The sequence below is a fragment of the Muscardinus avellanarius genome, assembly GCF_963383645.1.
Source record: "Muscardinus avellanarius genome assembly, chromosome: 15".
Lineage (NCBI taxonomy): Eukaryota > Metazoa > Chordata > Mammalia > Rodentia > Gliridae > Muscardinus > Muscardinus avellanarius.
Window position 1 is genome coordinate 56,511,976 of NC_137801.1, and position 21,996 is coordinate 56,533,971.

Genomic DNA, 21,996 nt, shown 5'->3' on the forward strand with positions numbered 1-21,996 from the left:
AAACAGGGTCTCACAGAGTTGTGAAGGGCTTGCTAAGTAGCTGAGGCTGTCTGCGAACTGCAATCCTCCAGTCTCTGCCTCCTGAGTGCTGGGATTAGAAGCATGCCCTATCACACCTGGCTTTGGTACCGATTATTTTAAAACAAAAAACTTAACTATTTCCCAGCAGATATTTAAAAAAATATTTTGAGCAGGGCGTGTGGCATATGCCTGGAACCCCATTATTTGGGAGGCTAAGACAGGAGGATTGCAGGTTCCCAAATAGCCCCAGCTACTTTGTTAGGATCTCTGCAATTTAGTGAGACAGTTTCAAAATAAAGAATAAAAAACAATTCTGGGGCTGGGCATGGTGGTGTACACTTGTATTCCTAGCATCTGGGGAGCTGAGACATGCAGATTACAGTTCGTAGATAGCCTCAGCTACTTTGAGGCCCTCTGCAACTCAGTGAGACCCTGTTTCAAAATAAAAAATAGGGCTACGGGTATAGCTTGGAGGTAGAATGCCCCTGTACCACCAAAAAAAAAAAAAAACAAAAAAACAAAAAAACAAAAAAACAGGGGGTGTGGAACACGGGCATTGAATGCACCTGCATTCAATCCCCAGTACCGTAAAAAAAAAAAAGATGAATAAATGAATAAATTAAAACAAAAAAACATGAGTGTGGTGGTGCATGCTTGCAATCCCAAGTACTTGGGAAGCTGAGATAGGAGGATCACAAGTTCAAGGCTAGTCTCAGGTACTTAGTGAGGTCCTCCACAATTTATTGAAACCCTTTTCAAAATAAAGAGTAAAGCCTGGTAGTGCATGCTTGTAACCTCAGCATTCGGGAGGCTGAGACCGGAGGATAGTGGTTTGTGGACAGCCTCAGCTACTTAGTTACTTAATGAGGCCCTCTAACACAGTGAGACTCTGCTTCAAAATTAAAAATTAAAAATAGGGCAGGGGGTATATTTTGGGGGCAGAATGCTACTGGGTTCCACCCCCAGTACCACACCCACCCACACACATACACAGAATAAAAATTAAGACTGGGGGGTTTAGCTTGGGTAGAATACCTCCTGGGTTCTATTCCCAGTACTGATGATGATAATAATAATAATAATAATAATAACAACAACAACAACAACAACAACAACAACAACAATAATAAATAAAAATAGGTAACTTGGGTATAGTGGTGCATGCCTGTAATTGCAATACTTGGGATGTTTATGCAGGAGGATTGCAAGCTCAAAGACAGTCTCAACAATTAGTGAGACACCATCAACTGAATGAGACCCTATTTCAAATAAAAATAAAATAGGGCTGGCGGTGTAGCTCAAAGGTAGAATGCCTTTAGGTTCTATTCCCAATACTACAGACACACAAAAACCACAGGGTTATTATGAATGTGGCTCAGAGGTAGAATCGCCCTGGGTTCAATCTGAAGTACCACAAAACCAAAAACAAACAAACAAATAAAACCAAAACACTTTATATCTTAAAATTAAGTGTTCAAAAACTACTTCTTACCCATCTTCCATTCCTGGTTGTAGATAAAGATGAGCGTGGACAGGTCTCAGTCTCTGAATTACATGTATACACAAACGCTGAAACATCTAAAAAGGAAAAGATATAATTAAGAACCAACTCCTAGCCGGGCGTGGTGGCGCACGCTTGTAATCCCTGCATTTGGGAGGCTGAGACCAGAGGATCATGGTTCGTGGACAGCCTCAGCTACTCAGTGAGGCCCATTGCAACTCAGTGAGACCCGGTTTCAAAATAAAGAATAAAAAATAGGGCTGGGTGTAGCATGGAGGTAGAATGCCACTGGGTTCCATCCCCAGACCCACCAAAAAAAAAAAAAAAAAGAACCAATTCCTATAGGTAACAAAAACCCAAACATAACATATTCAACATTCTCTGCAACCTATTATATCTTACCCACAGATAACACTTGGACCTAAAGTTTTCTTGGATCCCAACCACAAATAGGAGATAATGGACAAAGTTAGCATTAAAAACAAGATCTAGCTGGGCATGGTGGCACATGCATGTAATCTCAGCACTTGAGGAGGCTGAGACAGGAGGATCGCACAGGTTTGAAGCCAGTCTCAGCTACTTAGTGAGGCTCTCAGCAACTTAGTGAGATCCTGTTTCCAAATAAAATATAAAATAGGGCTGGGGTGTAGTACGCAGGTAGAGGCCCCTGCCCTGGGTTCCATCCCCAGGACCAAAGAACAAAAGAAAACAATAAAACACACACACACACACACACACACACACACACACACACACACACCCCACAACCCCACAATCTAGGGCTTGGGTTTGTAGCTCAGTGGAGAATGTATGCTTCCTACTCAAGGCCCTAGGTCCACTGTACCTACCCCTTTCCAAATATCAATTTTAGGATAAGAGGGAAAAAACAATTAACTATAGATGACCAAAACCAAAACTTCACAAAAACATCTGATAGAGAGAAAAGAAAATTTAACATTCATCTTTACCAGAAGAGTGAGTGAATATGGCAGGGCAGCTGCTTATCAGGTCAATAGCTCAAAGAAGGAAATAAATAGGGATAGGAGTGTCCCTGGATTCAATACCTAGTACTGAAAAGGGGGGGGGGGCGCTGAGGATTCATTAAAAAAATAAATAAAAGCAGGGCATGGTGGCGCACGCTTCTAATCTCAGCAATTGGGAGACTGAGACAGGAGGATTGCAGCAGTTACTTAGTAGTAAGGCCCTGTGCATCTCAGTGAGATTCTGTTTCAAAATAGGGCTGGGGTGTAACTCAGAGGTAGAATACCCCTGGGTTTTATCCCCAGTATTGGGGAAAAAAAAGAATAGTCAGGCATAGTGGTGTACACCTGGAAAAATTAAGGCTGGGTGTTAACAGGTAAATATACCTGGGTTTAATTCCTAGTGCCCAAAACAAAACAGCCAAAACCAAATGTACACAAGTGTTCATAGCAGTATTAAAAATGGCCAAAAAGCAAAAACACCTTAGGATATATGCTATAACATTGGTAAATCTTATGACTGGCCAGGCATGGTGGCTCAGACTCGTAATCCCAGTACTTGGGAGGCTGAGACAGAAGGATTGCGGTTTGTGGGCAGCCTCAGCTACTTAGTTAGGTCCTTTGTAACTCAGTGAGACTATTTCAAAATAAAGAATAAAAAATTGGGCTGGTGTGTAGCTCATGGGGTGGGGTAGAATGCTCCAGGGTTCAATCCTCAGTACTACAACAAATAAACAAATAAATAAATAAATAACAAAAGATATATAAAAAGTAAAAAAGGGAACCAAACTGAATATGGTCTTTTGGAAAAAAAATACAAATTGGCGGAGCGTGGTGGTACACATGCTTGTAATCCCAGTTTTTGGTAGGCGGACCAAGGATCGCTGCTCACTGACACTGTCAGCTACCTAGTAAAGACCTTTGCAACTCAGTGAGACCCTGTTTCAAAATAAAGAATAAAAAGTAAGGTTGGAGGTTTATCTTGGAGGTAGAATGCCACTGGGTTCCACCCCCAGTACTATAAAATAAATAAATAAATAAATAAATACATACATATATACAAACAAATGCCCAAAAATCATAAAAATCATAAAAAATGCTTAAAAAATTTTTTTTGCAGTACTGGGGATGGAACCTAGGGGCATTCTACCTTCAAGCTACACCCTGAGCCCTATTTTGTGTGTGTGTGTGTGTGTGTGTGTGTGTGTGTGTGTGTGTTACTGGGAGTAGAACCCAGGGGCTTTTTCTACTCCCAGACCTATTTCATATTTTATTTGGAAACAGGTTCTAAGTAGACTAGCATGGCTTGAACCTGTGTGATTCTCCTTTTTTAGCCTCCCAAGTGCTAAGATTACAAGTATGCCATGCCTGGCCCCCAATTTTTTTTTAAATCTTTTTTTTTTTGTGGTATTGGGGTTCCTGGAAACTCTTCTATCTCCGGGCTACACTCCCAGACCTATTTTATATATTATTTGGAAACAGGGTCTCTTAAGCCAACGCGGCTGGCTTCAAGCCAGCACGATCCTCCTGTCTCTGCCTCCCAAGCGCGGGGATTACAAACGTGCGCCACCACGCCCGGCTTTATTCTTTATTTTGAAACAGGGTCTCACTGAGTTGCAGAGGGACTCACTAGGTAGCTGAGGCTGGCCTCAAACCATTATCCTCCTGTCTCGGTCTCCCAAATGCTGGGATTACAAATGTGTGCCACCATGATGACCAACAATGCTGAACATCTTCATCAACAGGGAAATGGAAATTACATACCAAAATTCCATCTAACTCCAGTAGAAATAGCAATCATCAAGAACACAAATAAATGATGGCTAGGATGTGGGGAAATAGAAACCCTACTACACTGTTGGTCTGAGTGGGTTTCTCACAAGATTGGGAAAGGACCCTCTATATGACCAAACGACACCACTACTGGGCATCTTCCCAAAGGAAAGAAGAATATTATAACAATATTTGCATATCCATGTTCAGAGCAGAACAATTTACAAGAGCCAAATTATAGAACCAGCCTAGGTTGCCGACAACAGATGAAAGGGTCAAAAAACTTTGGTATATAGACACAATGTGATTTTACTCAGACATATAGATAAAAATCATGCCATTTGGAGGAAAATGGATGAAAGTCAAGAATATTATAATAACCAAGTACAGCCAGTCTCAAGAGACAAGTAGATATGTTTCCTCTTACATGTCAAAGCCAGAAAGACATTCGGAAATAAGGGCAACATCAGATAGATAGGCAGGCAGAGACTCTAGAAGAGTAACTGAGGGAGATGAAGTCATAAAGAATGAAACAGCTAAAATAATGCTATGAATGTGTGCAAAACTACCAAGTCCAGTATCAAAGATATGCATGGGGAGGTGGAGAGAAGGGAGAAGAGTCCCGGTGGGGAAGGCACCAGGAGCTGTGTCCATGCATTTGTCTGACACTCTCTATCCTAATATGATGTAAATACAATGCACTAAACGAAAAAAAATTCTGTTTTAAGAACAAATGGAAAGTGGTATCATTCAGATTAAGTTTTTGAGTTTTTGTCATGAGTGACTATAAAGTGATAATCAAATTTTCATTGTGAGGGCAGGCGTGGTGGTGCATGCTTGTAATCCCAGTGCTTAGGAAGCTGAGACAGGAGGATCGCACAGGTTCGAAACCAGCCTTAGCTACTGAGTAAGGCTCTCAGCAACTTAGCAAGACAAAAAAAAAAAAAAAAAAAAAAAAAGAAAGAAAAGAAAAAAAGAAAAAAGAAAAAGTGAAGCCCAAATAAAGTATAAAATAGGTCTGGGAGTTAGCCCAGAGGTAGAAAAGCACCTGGGTTCCACCCCTAGGACCCCCCCTCCCCCGCCACATACACAAATCTTTGTGTAGCTTTTCCAGTGCTATAAGGAAAACAAATGAATACATCTGAGAATTCACAGAAATGAATTACATTCCTTTTATGTAACGCTCTAGCTCGTAAGGCTTCCAGAGTAAAATATAAAAGAAAGTTATACTTTATCTATCTTGCTCTAATAAATAATCATAAACATAATCACTTGATTAGAATAATTAAAGAGAGCCAGGCATTGTGGCACACACTCATAATACCAGTACTTGGGAGGCTTAAATAGGAGGATCGTGGGTTCTTGGCCAGCCTCAGCTATGTAATGAGGCCCTCTGTAACATAGGAGAGCCTGTTTTAAAAATAAAGAATAAATATCAAAACCAAGAGAGATGATCAAAGTTTATAATACCAGCATTTGGGAGGCTGAGACAGGAGGATCACAGTTCGCAGCCAGCCTCAGCTATTTAGTGAGGCCCTCTGCAACTCAATGAGACTCTGCTTCAAAATAAAGAATAAAAAATAGAGCTGGGGGTGTAGCTTGGGGGTAGAATTCCCTTGGGTTCCACCCCCAGCACCACAAAAAAAAGGATAATTTAAGGAGGCTGGTGAAGCTGGGTGTGGTGGCGCACGCTTGTAATCCTAGATTTGGGGAGTTGAGAGAGAATTGAGGAATTGAGGTTTGCAGACAGCCTCAGGTACTTAGTGTGCCCCTTTGCAACTCAGTGAGACCTTGTTTTTGATTTTTTTTTTTAAAAGGTTGGGGTATAGCTTCGAGGTACAGAGAGAGGTGGGGGGGGAGAGGGAGAGGGAGAGGGAGAGGGCGAGAGCGAGCGAGCCCCGGGCATGGTGCGCACTCTTGTAATCCCAGTGGTTAGGAGGCTGAGACAAGAGGATCACACATGTTCAAAACTGGCCTCAGCTACTCAGTGAGGCTCTCAAAAACTTAGTGAGACCCCGTTTCAAAAAAAAAAAAAAAAAAAAAAAAAGGGCCTGGGAGTATAGCCCGGAGGTAGAAAAGCCCCTGGGTTCCACCCTGAGTACAACACACACAGACAGACACACACACACAAAATAAAAGGCTGGTGAAAACCAAAGCAAAATTGCTTTTATGAGAGGTCTTTTCAAATTACCTTCAAAATACATACAGGCAAATTTAGATTAAATCTGAGAGCCTCTTCTGTTTCAAATACATTTTTACTTACCTGTCTCACAATCTGATTAGGACACTTTATCAGTATCTGCATTGGCCACCAGTCATCATCAGCCATGCGATCTAAAAACCACTGTAAGAATATAAAGCATGATTTCAATGTTCAACCAATACTTGTCATATAAAAACAGTAAGGATTTTACTTCTAGTTGATGCTTCTTTTGGAAATGACTTCGCTAATTTTAGAAAGTCTAAAATCTAAAATAATAAAGATCACCTTATTACACAACTGCATGAATGCCAGTACTTAACATACATGATGCTAAATTACGATGCTTAAAATGGAATACCATCTTCCTTTTAGTCCTGATAAATGTCACACTGTTAAATTATTATGATGATGATGATATGTGTTGATGGTACTGGGAACTGAACCCAGAGGCATTCTACTTCTGAGCCACACCCCAGCCCTATTCTTAATTTATTTATTTATTTTTCTGGTACTGGGGATGGAACCCAGAGGCATTCTATCTTCAAGCTACTCTCAGCCCTATTTTTTATTCTTTATTTGGAAACAGGGTCTCACTAAGTTGCAAGGGCCTCAGTAAATAGCTGAGGCTGTCCCTGAACCGCAAACCTCCTGTCTCAGCCTCCCAAATGCTAGGATTTCAAGTGTGTGCCACCAAGCTCAGATCGATCGATCGATCGATCGATCTATTTTTCTTTCTTTCTTCCCCCTCTCTCTCCCTCTCCCCCACTCCACTATCTATCCCCCCCCCCTCTCGGTGGTACTGGGGTTCCTGAAACGCTTCTACATCAGGGCTACGCTCCCAGATCTATTTTATATTTTTATTTGGAAACAGGGTCTCTTAAGCCAGCGCGGCTGGCTTCTAACCAGCGCGATCCTCCTGTCTCTGCCTCCCAAGTGTGGGGATTACAAGCATGCGTCACCATGCCAAGGTATTCTTTATTTTTGAAGGGGAAAATAAAACTGGGACATAAACAGATCTGGATAGACAGATGGGGAGCTTACAGAGGGTGAGAGAGACGTGTTGTTTTCCATTAACACTCAAAAGTAGTGATAAAAAGGGGTAGGAGAAATGGGAAGATGTAGAAAAAGGGCTACGAAGTGTTAAATTAAAAAATAAAAGACTGGGTGTATGGCGTAAACTTGTAATCCCAGCTTTCAGGCGGAGGAGACTGGAGGATCGCGGTTTGTGGACACCCTCAGCTATTTAGTAAGGCCCTTTGCAACTCAGTGAGACCCTGTTTTAAAAAAAAAAATAAAGAATAAAAAATTTAGCTGGGCGTGGTGGTGCACGCTTGTAATCCCCGCGCTTGGGAAACTGACACAGGAGGATTGCACGAGTTCAAAGCCAGCCTCAGCTACTTAGTGAGGCTTTCAACAACTTAGTGAGACCCTATTTCCAAATAAAATATTAAAAAGGTCTGGGAGTATAGCCCAGAGGGAGAAAGCCTCTGGGTTCCACCCCCAGTACCACAAAAAAAAAAAAAAAAAAAATTAGGGCTGGGGGTGTCACTCAGAGGTAGAATGCTCCTAGGTTTCATCTTCAGTATTGGAAAAAAAAAAAGATAAAGAGCCAGGCGTGGTGGCACACTCTTGTAATCCCAGCATTCAGGGGTGCTGAGACCAGAGGAGCACGGTTTGTGGACAGCCTCAAATACTTAGCGAGGCCCTTCACAACTCAGCAAGACCCTGTTTTTTTTTTTGTTTTTGTTTTGTTTTTTTAAAAAAGGACTAAAAAACTAAAGCTGGGAGTATACTTCGAAGGTACAATATCCTGAGGTATTGCAAAAACATAAAAAATAAATAAATTCTGAGCATATTGTTTACTTGAAATTACTAAGAGAGTAGATCTTATGAGTCTTTTTTTTTTTTTTTTTTTCATGGTACCAGGGCTTGAACTCAGGGGCATTCTAATTCTGAGCTAAACCCCAGCCCTATTTTATTTTTATTTTTATTTTTTTTTTCCCAGGGGCATTCTACCTCAAAGCTATACCCCAGCCATATTTTTTGTTCATTATTTGGAATCACAGCTTCAAAAGTTGTGGAGGGCCTAAGTAGATGAAGCTGGCTGCAAGCCTTCGATCCTCCTGTGTCAGCCTCCCAAGTACTGAGATTACAGGCAGATACCTCCATGCCTAGGGGATCTTAAGAGTTGTTACCAGTGATACTTATACTCATGGCATCTAAGTGGTGGCAGATATACAAACATATCAAAACATTATACTTTATACCTTAAACGCATACATTTTTTTTGGTGGTACTGGGGAGGAAACGCTGGGGCATTCTACCTCCAAGCTATAAACTCAGTCCTATTTTTTATTTTGAAACAGGGTCTCATAAGTTGCAAGGAGCCTCACTAAGTAGCTGAGCCTATCCAAGGAATGGGGATCCTCCTGTCTCAGCTTCCCAAATGCTGGGTTTACAAGTGTGTTGCACCACGCTTAGCTTATATACAACTTTTAATTGTCAATTATACCTCAATAAAATGAAACAAAATAAAACAAAAATGTTAAGAAACACCTGAGCTCAGTAGCAAAGCACCTGTGTAGCATGTCTGAGGCCCTGGGTTAAATCCCTAATACCACCAAAATAGTTTTTTTTTTTTTTTTTTTTTTTTTTTGGTGGTACTGGGGTTCCTGGAAGCCCTTCTACCTCTGGGCTACACTCCCAGACCTATTTTTTATATTTTTATTTGGAAACAGGGTCTCTTAAGCCAGCGCGGTTGACTTCGAACCTGCGCGATCCTCCTGTCTCCGCCTCCCAAGCGCGGGGATTACAGGCGTGCGCCACCACGCCCAGCATACCACCAAAATAGTTTAAAAAACAAACAAACAAAACCTTCCAAAAGTCTTTAATTTTTTTCATTTTTTCCCTTTTATAACACAAGGGAGAAACCTGAGTGTTTTAAAGTAATTATTTAATCAATGAATTGAGTAATGGATTTGATACATAAATTATAAATTTTCCAGCGACCATATATAGAAAAAACTACACTGAACTCCTTATGATTTATAAAGAGAAAAAACAATTTTGCTCTAGTAAAACAAAAAGGAAATCTTAAGATACTATATGTATTATTTGTTGAATTATTCACCTCACCTCACATGCTGCTTGACTATTATTGAACTGTTTAGTCAGTAGTTCAATCCACTGGAGCATTGTTGGCTAAAAAAGGCACAAGGGCATTATGAGCCAATCATTAAAACAATAAGAGACAACTGATAAATAAGAGAAAGGACATAAAAATCCACTAAATAAAACACATACCTTTTCTTTTGAATGAATAAATGTCTCTAGGACAAAGGAAGTGCTTAACTGTAAGAAAAAATACAATTAAGCAAAAACAAGGGAAGATGATGATTTAAATATTTTAAAGTAATATATTTGACAAAGTTATCTAATATTTATATATTACCTTTGCTGTCATTAGAGATACAGCTTTAGGATCTGGTAATGTACTTGGAATACAACTACATAACTGCCACATAAACCTGGAATTTAAAGAAAATAACTTAAAATTTGTATAAAGGATTTAAAAAAAATAAGTGAAACATATACTACAATAAATTACACAACTTACCCAAAATATGTGTGTTCAAAAATGTTTTTATCTTGAAGAAACTGCATATTGTCATGCCAAATCCACTGAGGAAAAATAAGTAAACATTATACATAAGAAATCAGTTTACTTCATTATATTTTATTACTATTTTTACTAGATAAAAAAAAATTCTCTAAAAAACAAAAATATGGCCGGGCGTGGTGGCGCACGCTTGTAATCCCCACTCTTGGGAGGCAGATACAGGAGGATCGTGCAGGTTCGAAGCCGCTGGCTTAAGAGACCCTGATTCCAAAAATAAAAATATCAAAATAGGTCTGGGAGTGTAGCCCGTAGGTGGAAGGGTTCCATCCCCAGTACCACCTATATACATACATACACACACACATATGTAATGATAATAAAATAAAAACAAAAATATGCACATAAACTCATTTTGAACCTATCTCGACTGTTTCAAAATAAAAAAAATAAATGAAAAGAGCTGATGGTGGAACTTGGAAGCAGAGTACCCCTGAGTTCAATCCCCAGTACCACACACAAAAAAATTCATTTTGAGTGGTGGCACACGCTTGTAATCCCAGAATTCGGGAGGCTAAGACTGGAGGATCGTGGTTTGAGGACAGCCTCATCTACTTAGTGTGGCCCTCCGCAACTCAGTGAGACCCTGTCTCAAAATAAAGAATAAAAAATAGGGCAGGGGTGTAGCTTGGAGGTCGAATGCCCCTGGTTCCATCCCCAGACCCGCAAAAAAAAAAAAAAAAAAAAAAAAAAAAAGTTTTGAGCCAGGTCTGGTTGCACGTGTGTGTAATCCTAGTACTAGGAAAGAGAAGACAGGAGGATCAATGGTCGAAGCCAGCTTTGGCAATTTAATAAGGTTATCAGCAACTTAGTGAAAACCCTGTTTCCAAATTAAAAAAAAATATATGGCTGGAGGGTAGAGCTCAGAGGTTAAAATGCTCCTGGATCAATTCCCAGTAAAAACACACACACACACACACACACACACACACACACACACACACACATACTCTCTCTCTCTCTCTCTCTCTCTCTCTCTCTCTCTCTCACGTTAAATTTTTTCAAGGCACTTGAAGCTTCCATGACAAACAGAAACTGAAGGAATTTATGTCTTCAAAACCAGCACTAGAGAAAATACTCAAAGAGATTAACTACAAAGAAGAAATAGGTAACACACACCAGAACCAGAGAAACAAGAGTTTCCATCCAACAGACAACTAAGATTGGTTATCTGTGGAGATTCATTATTTATGCTAGTCTTTTACCTATCTCTAAATGGTATTGTTTGCCTTTATTGTTGTTAATTTTTAGGATTTCTAGTTGGAATATTAATATACCTTCAGATATAGCATTTGGAAATATTTTCTCCCATTCTATTAGTAACTGTTAACTCTGTTTACATTGTCTTTGGATATACAATATTTTTTTTTTTTTTAGGGAGTTTGTATACTCTTTTGTTGCCTGTGCCATTGAAATCATATCCAAGAAATCACTGCCAATTTCAATGTTGTGAGGTTTTATGACCCAGATTTTCTCCTAAAAGTTTATAGTCTTAAGATTTATATTTAGGTCTTTTATCTATTTTGAGTTAATATTTGTATATGGGATTAGGTAAGGGTCCAACTTTATTCTCTTCCATGTAATTATTATGTTTCAACAATATTTAGTTAAAAGATTATTATTTCCACCACCAAATGTTCGTGGAAACCTTGTCAAAAATAACTTGACAATATAGGGAAGAATTTAGCTCTAGGCTTTTATTTAACTCCAATGGTTTATATATCAGCCTTTAGAATAGTACTACACTGTTTCAATTATTGTAGCTTTATATGGTTTGAAATCAGAAATATATATCTTCTAGCTTTGTTCTTTTTCAAGATCATTTTGGGTATCTAGAGTCCATTTTCCATATAAGGATAGATTTTTTTCTGAAAAATAAATATATAAATATATGACAGTTTCACCTAGAAAAAATAGAAAAAAAATATTCTCTGGTAAGAAAGAAAGTAAAAAGAAATATTGAAATGTTATTTTTAAGTCATCAAAAGCTTGGTATCAGACAAATGAAACTGTTATGTGAGATTATCATTTTTAAGTTTGGATAAATTGCTATAATACTAGATGTCAACCACTAAGCCAAGCATGGGAGGGAGGGATGGGGAGAGAATGGGGTGGGGTTCGGGTGGGGGCTGACTGGGCGATGTGTGCAAGTATGTCTACAAAAGTTTGTATCTCACTATGATGTATGAATACAGTGCACCAATAAAAAAAATTAAAAAATTAAAAAAATAAAAAAATTTTTCAAGGTAAAAGAAATATAGAAATAGTTACTAAGCCTACTCTCTTTTGATCATTATTTGATTGCTTCAAATAGTTGTGGGGTTTTAATGAACTTTATAAAAGATTTAAAAAGTATTACTCTGAAATCCTCTTTGAAGAGTTAATATATAAGTGAAGAAACCCTAAGTCATGTTACATTTTGACAAGACCAGGTTGCAAGAGAAGGCTTCTGTTTAAATACTGGCAAAAAGCCAATCATGGCGCATGCTTGTAATCCCAGTTCTTGGGAGTCTGAGACAGGAGTGTCACAGGGCCATGGCCAGCCTCGGCTACTTATTGAGGCCTTCCACGACTTAGTGAAACTCTGTTTAAAAAAAGGGGGGGGGGACTGGGGGTATAGTTCAGGAGTACAATGGCCCTGGGTTCAATCCTCAATACTGTACATACACACACACACACACACACACACACACACACACACACACACACACGGGCTGGGGATGTAGCTTAGTGTTTAAGAGTGCCTAGCATGCATGAGCCTAGCCAAGCTTATTTTCATATAGAACAAATTTGTGCTGTGATTATTAACGGCTCTCCTTCAATTAACAGCCTGCTTCAGAGATAATAAGCAGCATTAGGCCTTGACTTTCTGTAGACCTTCAGACCTGAGTATTACAGGAATCTTTCAATGCAGTTTGATATCTTTTCTCTGCAAAGGAATCCACTTCAAACTTATTTCTAGCCATGAGATAATTTCTAGATCCAGCGCAGTAACTTTTGTCCCTTTTACCTCATGTGAGCTTCATTCTTGGCTCTAATTATCTAGCTCCAGGACTTAAAACCCGATAGTTTCTTTGTTCTCACCACATTCTGTACTTTTAGTCTTGCTCACTACTGTTGTGCAAAAACATTCACCTGGTTTTTACAAATGATCCTTTTTATATTTTATCAATACAATGTGCTTATAGCAAACTGATTTCTAAGTGTAAAACCATTGCAGTGAATTATCGAGATTTCCCTTTTTCCTATATGACTGTCTAATCTCACCTTAGATCACTTGCTCTTTCAAATAACTAAATATCAGAGTAACACAGATAATATTTTATCTCCTAACATGACAACAAACAACAAACCTATGTCTTTCTTAGAAAATTTAAATATAATACTACTTTTTTTTTTTAGGTGGAGTCTCGTGATATTGCTAAGGTTGGTCTGAGCTCCTGGGCTCAATGTGATTATCTTGACTGAGACTCCCAAGTGCTAAGGTTACAAGAATACAGCACTGTGTCCAGCTTCTCTATGATAATTCTATTCATCTGACAACTCTTCACATAATTTTTTCTTTCTTTCAAGACTCAGTTTAACATCCTGAACCTGATCCTTCACCAACAATCCCTATCAATTTATCAATTACTTTTTTTTTTTTTTTTTGCGAGTTTGGGGATAGAACTCAGGGGCATTTGACCTCCAAGCTACACCCCCTGCCCTATTTTTTTTATTCTTTATTTTGAAACAGGGTCTCACTAAGTTGCAGAGGGCCTCACTAAGTAGCTGAGGCTGTCCACAAACCGTGATCCTCCGGTCTCAGCCTCCCAAATGCTGGGAGATTATAAGCGTGTGCCACCAGGCCTGGCTCAACTACTCTTTTTATTTTTTTGTACTTAGAATGAAACCCAGTAGCTTTCTACTTCTAGGCTATAGGGGCTAAGTTGCAGAGGGCCTCACTAAGTAGCTGAGGCTAGCTTCGAACCTGAGTAATCCTCCTGTCTCAGCTTCCCAAGTACTGGGATTACAAGAATGTGCCATCATGCCTGGTTCTATCAACTACCCTTTCTAAGAACTTTATTTTTATTTTCTTTAAGTCACTATGACATAATTAGTTCATCTACTTATTAAATCTCTTGTATTTTCTGAAATTTTTATATTATCTTTTGAAAAAGTTTTATATAGCTATGCTTTTACTATACTATCAGGCTAGATTCCAGTTTATATCTAAAACCTGTAGCTGGGGCCAGGCGTGGTGGCGCAGGCTTGTAATCCCTGTGTTTGGGAGGCGGAAACAGGAGGATCGCGCAGGTTCGAAGCCAACCGCGCTGGCTTAAGAGACCCTGTTTCCACATAAAAAAAAGTATAAAATAGGTCTGGGAGTGTAGCCCATGGGAGTGTAGCCTGGAGGTAGAAGGGCTTCCAGGAACCCCAGCACCACCAACATAAATAAATAAATAAATAAATAAATAAATAAACAAACAAACAAACAAACAAACAAACCCGTAGCTGGGTGGTGGCACATGCTTGTAATCCCAGTACTTAGGAGGCTGAGACAGGAAAATCTCAGGTTCATCTCAGGAAAATCTCAGCCTCAGCTACTTAGTGAAACTCTCCCAAATTTAGTAAGATCCTGTTTCAAACTAAAGAATAAGCTGGGCATGGTGGTGCATGACTGTAATCCCAGCATTTGGGAGGCTGGGACAGAAGAATAGTGGCTGGAGGCCAGCTTCAGCTACTTAGTAAGGTCCTTTGCAACTCAGTGAGACCTTGTTTCAAAATAAAGAATAAAAAATAGAACTGAGAGTATAGCTCAGAGATAGAATGCCCCTAAGTTCCAATCCCAGGACGACGCACACGAAAGAAAGAGAAAGAAAGAAAGAAAGAAAGAAAGAAAGAAAGAAAGAAAGAAAGAAAGAAAGAAAGAAAGAGGGAGGGGGCTAAGGGAGTAGCTAGGAGGTAGAATGCTCTGGGGTCAATCCCAAATACCACATACATGCAAAAACAAAAAACAAACAAAAAAACCCACAAAAAACCAAAACCCAAACCGGTGTTAATATTAATTTACACATGATATTGTTTTTGTTTAGTTTTTAGTAAAATACATATGCAAAGAAACTCTTTTTTTTTGGGGGGGGGGGTACTGGGGTTCCTGGAAGCCCTTCTACCTCCGGGCTACACTCCCAGACCTATATATATATATATATATATATATATATATATATATATATATATATATATATATATTTTTTTTTTTTTTTTTTTTTTTGGTGGTACTGGGGTTCCTGGAAGCCCTTCTACCTCCGGGCTACACTCCCAGACCTCTTTTTACATTTTTTTTATATTTGGAAACAGGGTCTCCTAAGCCAGCGCGCGCGGCTGGCTTCGAACCTGCGCGATCCTCCTGTCTCTGCCTCCCAAGCGCGGGGATTACAAGCGTGCGCCACCACGCCCGGCTTCTATTTTATATTTTTGAAACAGGGTCTCTTACGCCAGCGCGGCTGGCTTCGAACCTGCGCGATCCTCCTGTCTCCGCCTCCCAAGCGCGGGGATTACAAGCGTGCGCCACCATGCCCGGCAAGAAACTCATTTTAAATTAATAGCCGGGTGTGGTGGCACATGCTTGTAATCCCAGCATTTGGGAGACTGAGACAAGAAGATTGCGGTTCACAGACAGCCTCAGCTACTTAGTGAGGCTCTCTACAATTTAGTGAGACCCTGTTTCAAAAGAAAGAATAAAAAATAGGGCAGGGGGCATAGCTCGGAGGTTGAATGCCCCTGAGTTCCATTCCCAAACCCCCAAAACAAAATTAAAGAATAAAAAAATCGCGCCGGGCATGGTGGCACGCGCTTGTAATCCCTGCACTTGGGAGACAGAGACAGGAGGATCGCGCTGATTCGAAGCCAGCCTGCTGGCTTAAGAGACCCTGTTTCCAAAAGTAAAAAAAAAAAAAAAAAAGTATAAAATAGGTCTGGGAGTGTAGCCCGGAGGTAGAAGGGCTTCCGGGAACCGCAGTACCACCAAAAAAATAAAAAATAAAAAATCGAGCTCGGGGTATAGCTCTGAGATAGAATGCCCCTGGGTTCCATCCCCAGTATTACAATAAACAAACAAACAATTATAAAAATGTGTGATTTAAACCTGCAATTAGGAATATATATATTTTCTTTTTGGCAAGAATTGGGGATTGAACCCAGAAACTTTCTACCTCTGAGCCCCACTCCCAGCCCTATTTTTCATTTATTTTGAAACAGGGTCTCACTAAGTTGTGGAGAGTCACGTTAAGTAGCTGAGGCTGGCCACGAACCTGCAATACTCCTGTTTCAGCCTCCCAAGTACAAGTCTGCGCCACCACGCTTGGCACAGTAACCAGGACTGTTCTCATGTATTTAGTACAGCCTGCTTCTTTTCTTAGAGTAAAGGTTTGGTGATTCCCTCTTGTCACAAAGCAAATCTGTATTTTTGGTTTGTTTGTTGATTGGTACTGAGGACAGAACTCAGGGGCATACTACCTCTGAGCTACATGTCCACCCCTATTTTATTTTTCTGTCTTAAAACAAGGTCTTACTAGGTAGCTGAGAGTCTCATTACTTTTAAAGGCTGTCTTCAACCCTTTAATCCTTCTGGCTCAGGCTCCCAAATACTAGGATTACATACAGGTGCCACTATGCATGTTCAAAAATATAATTTTTAAAGTTTTTACTTTATTATTTATTTTATTATTATTATTATTATTTTTTTTTTTTGGTGGTACTGGGGTTCCTGGAAACCCTTCTACCTCCAGGCTACACTCCTAGACCTATTTTATATTTTTATTTGGAAACAGGGTCTCTTAAGCCAGCCACAGGCTTCGAACCTGCGCAATCCTCCTGTCTACGCCTTCCAAACACGGGGATTACAAGTGTGCGCCACCACACCCGGCCCCAAAAATATAATTTTAAAGAATGGTTTGGAAAGCTCTGGAGTTTCCTGTAGCCATTATAAGGAGTCTGTTAAGTAAAAACCATTTTCTTTAATAATACGATAGTAATTCTCATTTTCTTGTAAGGGAACAATGAACTTTTCCACAGGCTACATGATGAGTGAAGTAGTAACAGATCAAATGTAGAAGCTGTCACAAGAATCCAGTTGTCTTCTCTTTCTCTCTCTCTCTCTCCCCCTCCCTCCCTCCCTCTTTTTTTTTTGTGGTGGTACTAGGGGCAGAACCCAGAGGCTTTCTACCTCCAGGCTGTACTCCCAGACCTATTTTTATATTCTATTTGCAAAGAGGGTCTCACTAAGTTGCTGAGTCTGGCTTTGAACCTGTGCCATCTGATCCTTCTGTCTCAGCCTCCCAAGCGTGGGGATTACAAGCATGCACCACCATACCCAGCCAGTTTTCTTCTCTTAAACTAGAAATTAAAGAGATCTGCAAAAATGTAAAACAGGGAAACTTTTCTTACTGAACCCTGGGGTTCAATCCCTAGTACCCCCTCTATCTCATACAAGTTTTACTTAGAATTATAAATACTAATATTATACAGCCCGTTCTTAAATATTTTATTAGAAAAACATTTACAAAACATATGTTAGTATATAATAGCCTTACTTTTGATACTGATAAATTAATGAGTTTAGTTGCTAACATGGGAAAGATACATATAACCACACTTAGCCAGGGCCAGTGACATACAACTGAAATCCCAGTTCTTGGGAGGATTACAGATTTGAGCCCAGCCTCACCAACTTAGTGAGGCCCTGTTTCAAAATGAACAATAAAAAGGGGTGGCAGTTAGCTTGGAGGTAGAATGCCCAAATACAATCCCTAGTACTAAAAGAGGAAAACAAACAAACAAACAAACAAAGATACAACAACTCCTTTTTCCTTTTTTTTGTGTGTGTGGTACTGGAGATTGAACCCAGGGGCATTCTACCCCCGAATTATACTACCAGCCCGACATTATTTTGAAACAGGGTCTCGCTAGGTCAGTAAGTGTCTCAGTATTTGGTAAGGCTATTGCTGAACCTACAATTCGATCTCAGCTTCCCAGTACTGAGATTAAAAGAATTTACCACCAACTCCAGATTATAAACACTCCTCCCTCCTTCCTTTTTTTTTTTTTTTTTTTTTTGGTTGTGCTGAAAATTGAACCCAGGGGCATTCTACCTCCAAGGTACAGTCCCATGCATGATTTTCACTTTTATTTGGAAAAAATCTCACTAGTTTTATAAAAAGCCTCACTACTTGCTGAGGTTGTCTTCAAACCTGAGATTCTCTAGTCTCAGCCTCCCAAGTACTGGGATTACAGGCATAGTGACACTATGCCTGGCTTATAACCTTTTTTTTTTTTTTTTTTGCAGTACTGTGGATTGATCTCTGAGCTACACCCCCAGGCTTATTTTTTATTTTTTATTGCTTATTTTGAAACAGCATCTATGTTGCACAGGGCCTAAGTAGCTGAGACTGTCCGTGAACCTGCAAACATCCTGTCTCAGCCTCCCAAATACTAAAATTACAAGCATGTGCCACCACGCCCGGCATAACCTTTTATTTATTTTTTTTGTGGTAGTGGGAATGAAGCATTTTACCTCCGAGCTACACCCCCAGCCCTATTTTCTAATTCTATATTCTGAAACAGGGTCTGAGTTGCAAAGAGCCTCACTAAGCAGCTGAAACTGGCTGAGAATTGTAAGCCTCCTGTCTCAGCCCTCCAAATGCTGGGATTACAAGTATGTGTACCATGTCCGGCCAGCATAACCATCCTTAAAACCAAAACATTTTGAGCTGGGTATGGTGGTGCATGCTTTTTTAAGACCCTTGATAATTTTTAGATTATAAAAGAATCCTGAGCCAGGCGTGGTGGCGCACACTTGTAATCCCTACACTTGGGAGACTGAGACAGGAGTATCCCACAGGTTCGAAGCCAGCATCCACTGGCTTAAGAGACTCTGTTTCTAAATAAAATATAGGTCTGGGAGTGTACACACACAAAGGCCCCTACACACACAAAGGCCCCTGGGTTCTACCCCTAGTACCCCCCCACACACACGCAAAAAAAAAAAAAAAAAAAAAAAAAAAAAGCTATAAAGGAATCCTGAGGCCAGAAAAAAATTTAGGAAACACTGATGTTACAAACAATATACATCATTATTAAAGCTTTATTTAAAATTTCATTTTATTTGACATATGGACTAAATATCATTAAATATTCTTGGATCGACATATTGAGTAAGGTCTCAATTTAACTGAATACTTTGACAGAAAAGAGCCTTGTACATAAGACTGATTCAATTTTTTTTTTTTTTTTTTGTGGTACTGGGGTTCCTGGAAGCCCTTCTAACTCCGGGCTACACTCCCAGACCTATTTTTACATTTTTATTTGGAAACAGGGTCTCCTAACCCAGCGTGCGCGGCTGGCTTCGAACCTGCGCGATCCTCCTGTCTCTGCCTCCCAAGCGCGGGGATTACAAGCGTGCGCCACCACGCCCGGCCTAAGGCTGATTCAATTTTCACTGTAGTTTTGAGGTAATCACAGTCCTTGGGAGGCTGAAACAGGAGGATCTCAGGTTTATGGCCAGCCTTAGTAACTTACTGAAATCCTGTTTCAAAATAAACAATAAAATAGGACTGGGGTATAAATTGGGTAGAATGCACCTGGATTAAACTGCCAGTACCATAAATGAAAAAAATTATGGTTATGATGCTGATTAAAATAAACTTTTGTACAAATAGGGAAGTTTAGTAACATCACATCTGAGGAGGCCAGCTATAATTAATATATTATTATAAATAATATACTACTGGTAAATCTGATTAAGCAGTTGAAAGAAGAGTATTTTTGGCTTTTACCATTCACATATGTGACAGGGAGGTTGCTAGTTAGAAATATTTGGGGAAAGCCGGGCATGGTGGCACATGCTTATAATCCCAGCACGGAAGGCTGAGACAATAGGATCAAGATTCCTGGCCTGGTGGGTCTCAGCTACTTAGTGAAAAATAAAAAATAGGGCTGAGGTGGAGCTCAGAGGTAGAATGCCCCTAGGTTCCATACCCAGTACCAAAAGAAAAAAATAGTTGGGGGAAGAAAACCCATTCAATTTTTTTTTTTTTTTTTTTTTAGCCAGGCATGGTGGTGCAAGCTTGTAATCCCTGCACTTGGGAGGCAGAGACAGAAGGATCACGCAGGTTCCAAGCAAGGCTTGCTGGCTTAAGAGACCTGTTTTCAAAAAAAAAAAGAAAAAAGGTCTGGGAGTGTAGCCCGAAGGTAGAAGGGTTTCTAGGAACGCCAGTACCAACAAGACAAAACAAACAAAATATATATATTTTTTGCCATGCTGGGAATCAAAGTCAGGGTGTTGAATATGCTTAGGCAAACACTCTACCACAGAGCTACCCAATCTATTCAGTGTTAAGAAATAATGATCCCAACAATGGGGGAAAAAGTTATTTTCCTCCCTAATACCTGATACTAAAAGCTGAATTGTTTAGATATAAGAATACATTTTTATCAGGTATTCCTGTCTGGAAAAGATCTACTTTCTCTATTTTTTGGCTAGAAATGTTTAATATCAATAGGATACACAAAGTTATATGATCAATAACATATTATTACCATTACCACCTCCTACAGTGAAACAAAAAAGCCTCATTATTATTATAAATGAGACACTCATTTTTCAATATACAAAATGAAATTTAAATTCATTTCAAATGCATTGTATGCTTGAGTATGTGTTTTATTGTTAAACATAGCAGAAGAAACATTAATACATCTATCACTGTAATCCAAGATACAGAAAACTAATAACTACAATTACTTGTAAGCTCATCCTCATTCCACTAATCCTTTCAACTTTCTAATTTTTTCACTTTCATTATAATTTTTCATTATTCTGTCTTATGACAGTAACAACAACACTACCGGTAAATACCCTTAAGATCTACATGGAGGCAGATGTGATTCATGCCTATAATTCTAGCTTCTCAGGAGGTTGAGGCAGAGCAATCACAAGTTCAAGGCCAGTCTCAGCAACTTAACAAAACCTTGTCTAAAAATAAAAAGAAAAAAGAGGCTAGGGATGTAGCTCGATGGTAGAGTGCCCTGGGTCCAATCCCTGGTAACAAACTAATCCTAGCCACATACAATGTCTACATGAAATTCAATTTCATTAATGTTGTAGAGCCTGTGTTTATACTGTGGTTTCCTGGTATAAACACCCAATATATTTTTAACTGTTAATAAAGTCAAGTTAACATACCTCAAGTAACTCTGATGAAACATCAAATTTGTATTCTCTGCCATTTTCTTCTTCTGGTTCCATGCGTTTGTAAAACAGCATATATGCACTGTGTGTCTTTAAGAGGCAAGAATAAAAAAGCGTATTTTCATTTTGACAAGAAATATTTTCTTTTTTTTTTTTTTTATAGTACTGGGGATTGAACCCAGAGGCATTCTACCTTAAAGCTATACTTCCAGCAGCCTGATTTCTTTCTTTCTTTTTGGTGTGGTGCTAGGGATTGAACCGAGGGGCATTTTACCTCTGTGCTATACCCCCAGCCCAATTTTTTATTCTTTATTTTGAAACAGGGTCTCACTACGTTGCGGCAAGCCTTGCTAAGTAGCTGAGACTGGTGCAAACGTGGATCCTCCTATCTCACCCTCACAAGTACTGGGATTTCAAGTGTATACCACCATGCCCAGCTTCTGATTTTATTTCTTATTTGAAAACAGAGTCTTGTTGTTTGCTGAGAGTCTATTTGCTGAGGCTGTCCTCAAACATGCAACTCTCCTGTCTCAGTCTCCCGAGTACTGAAATTAAAGGCATGCACCACCACACCCAACTCTGAAAAGAAGTGATTCTAAAATTAGATATGAG

At 39.5% G+C, this 21,996-nt stretch overlaps 1 protein-coding gene across 1 annotated transcript in view; it reads right to left on the reverse strand.

Annotated features, from left to right (window-relative positions):
* The window catches only part of USP34 (ubiquitin specific peptidase 34), a gene marked incomplete at both ends in the record, with an annotated part of 249,862 nt that overhangs the window by 56,471 nt on the left and 171,395 nt on the right, over positions 1 to 21,996 (reverse strand). The window contains 7 exons of the mRNA XM_080711495.1: positions 1,514 to 1,599; positions 6,539 to 6,619; positions 9,614 to 9,679; positions 9,782 to 9,829; positions 9,930 to 10,005; positions 10,095 to 10,159; positions 21,379 to 21,474. Of these exons, the coding sequence (XP_080567621.1) occupies positions 1,514 to 1,599; positions 6,539 to 6,619; positions 9,614 to 9,679; positions 9,782 to 9,829; positions 9,930 to 10,005; positions 10,095 to 10,159; positions 21,379 to 21,474 (518 nt within the window). The remainder of the gene's footprint in view (positions 1 to 1,513; positions 1,600 to 6,538; positions 6,620 to 9,613; positions 9,680 to 9,781; positions 9,830 to 9,929; positions 10,006 to 10,094; positions 10,160 to 21,378; positions 21,475 to 21,996) is intronic.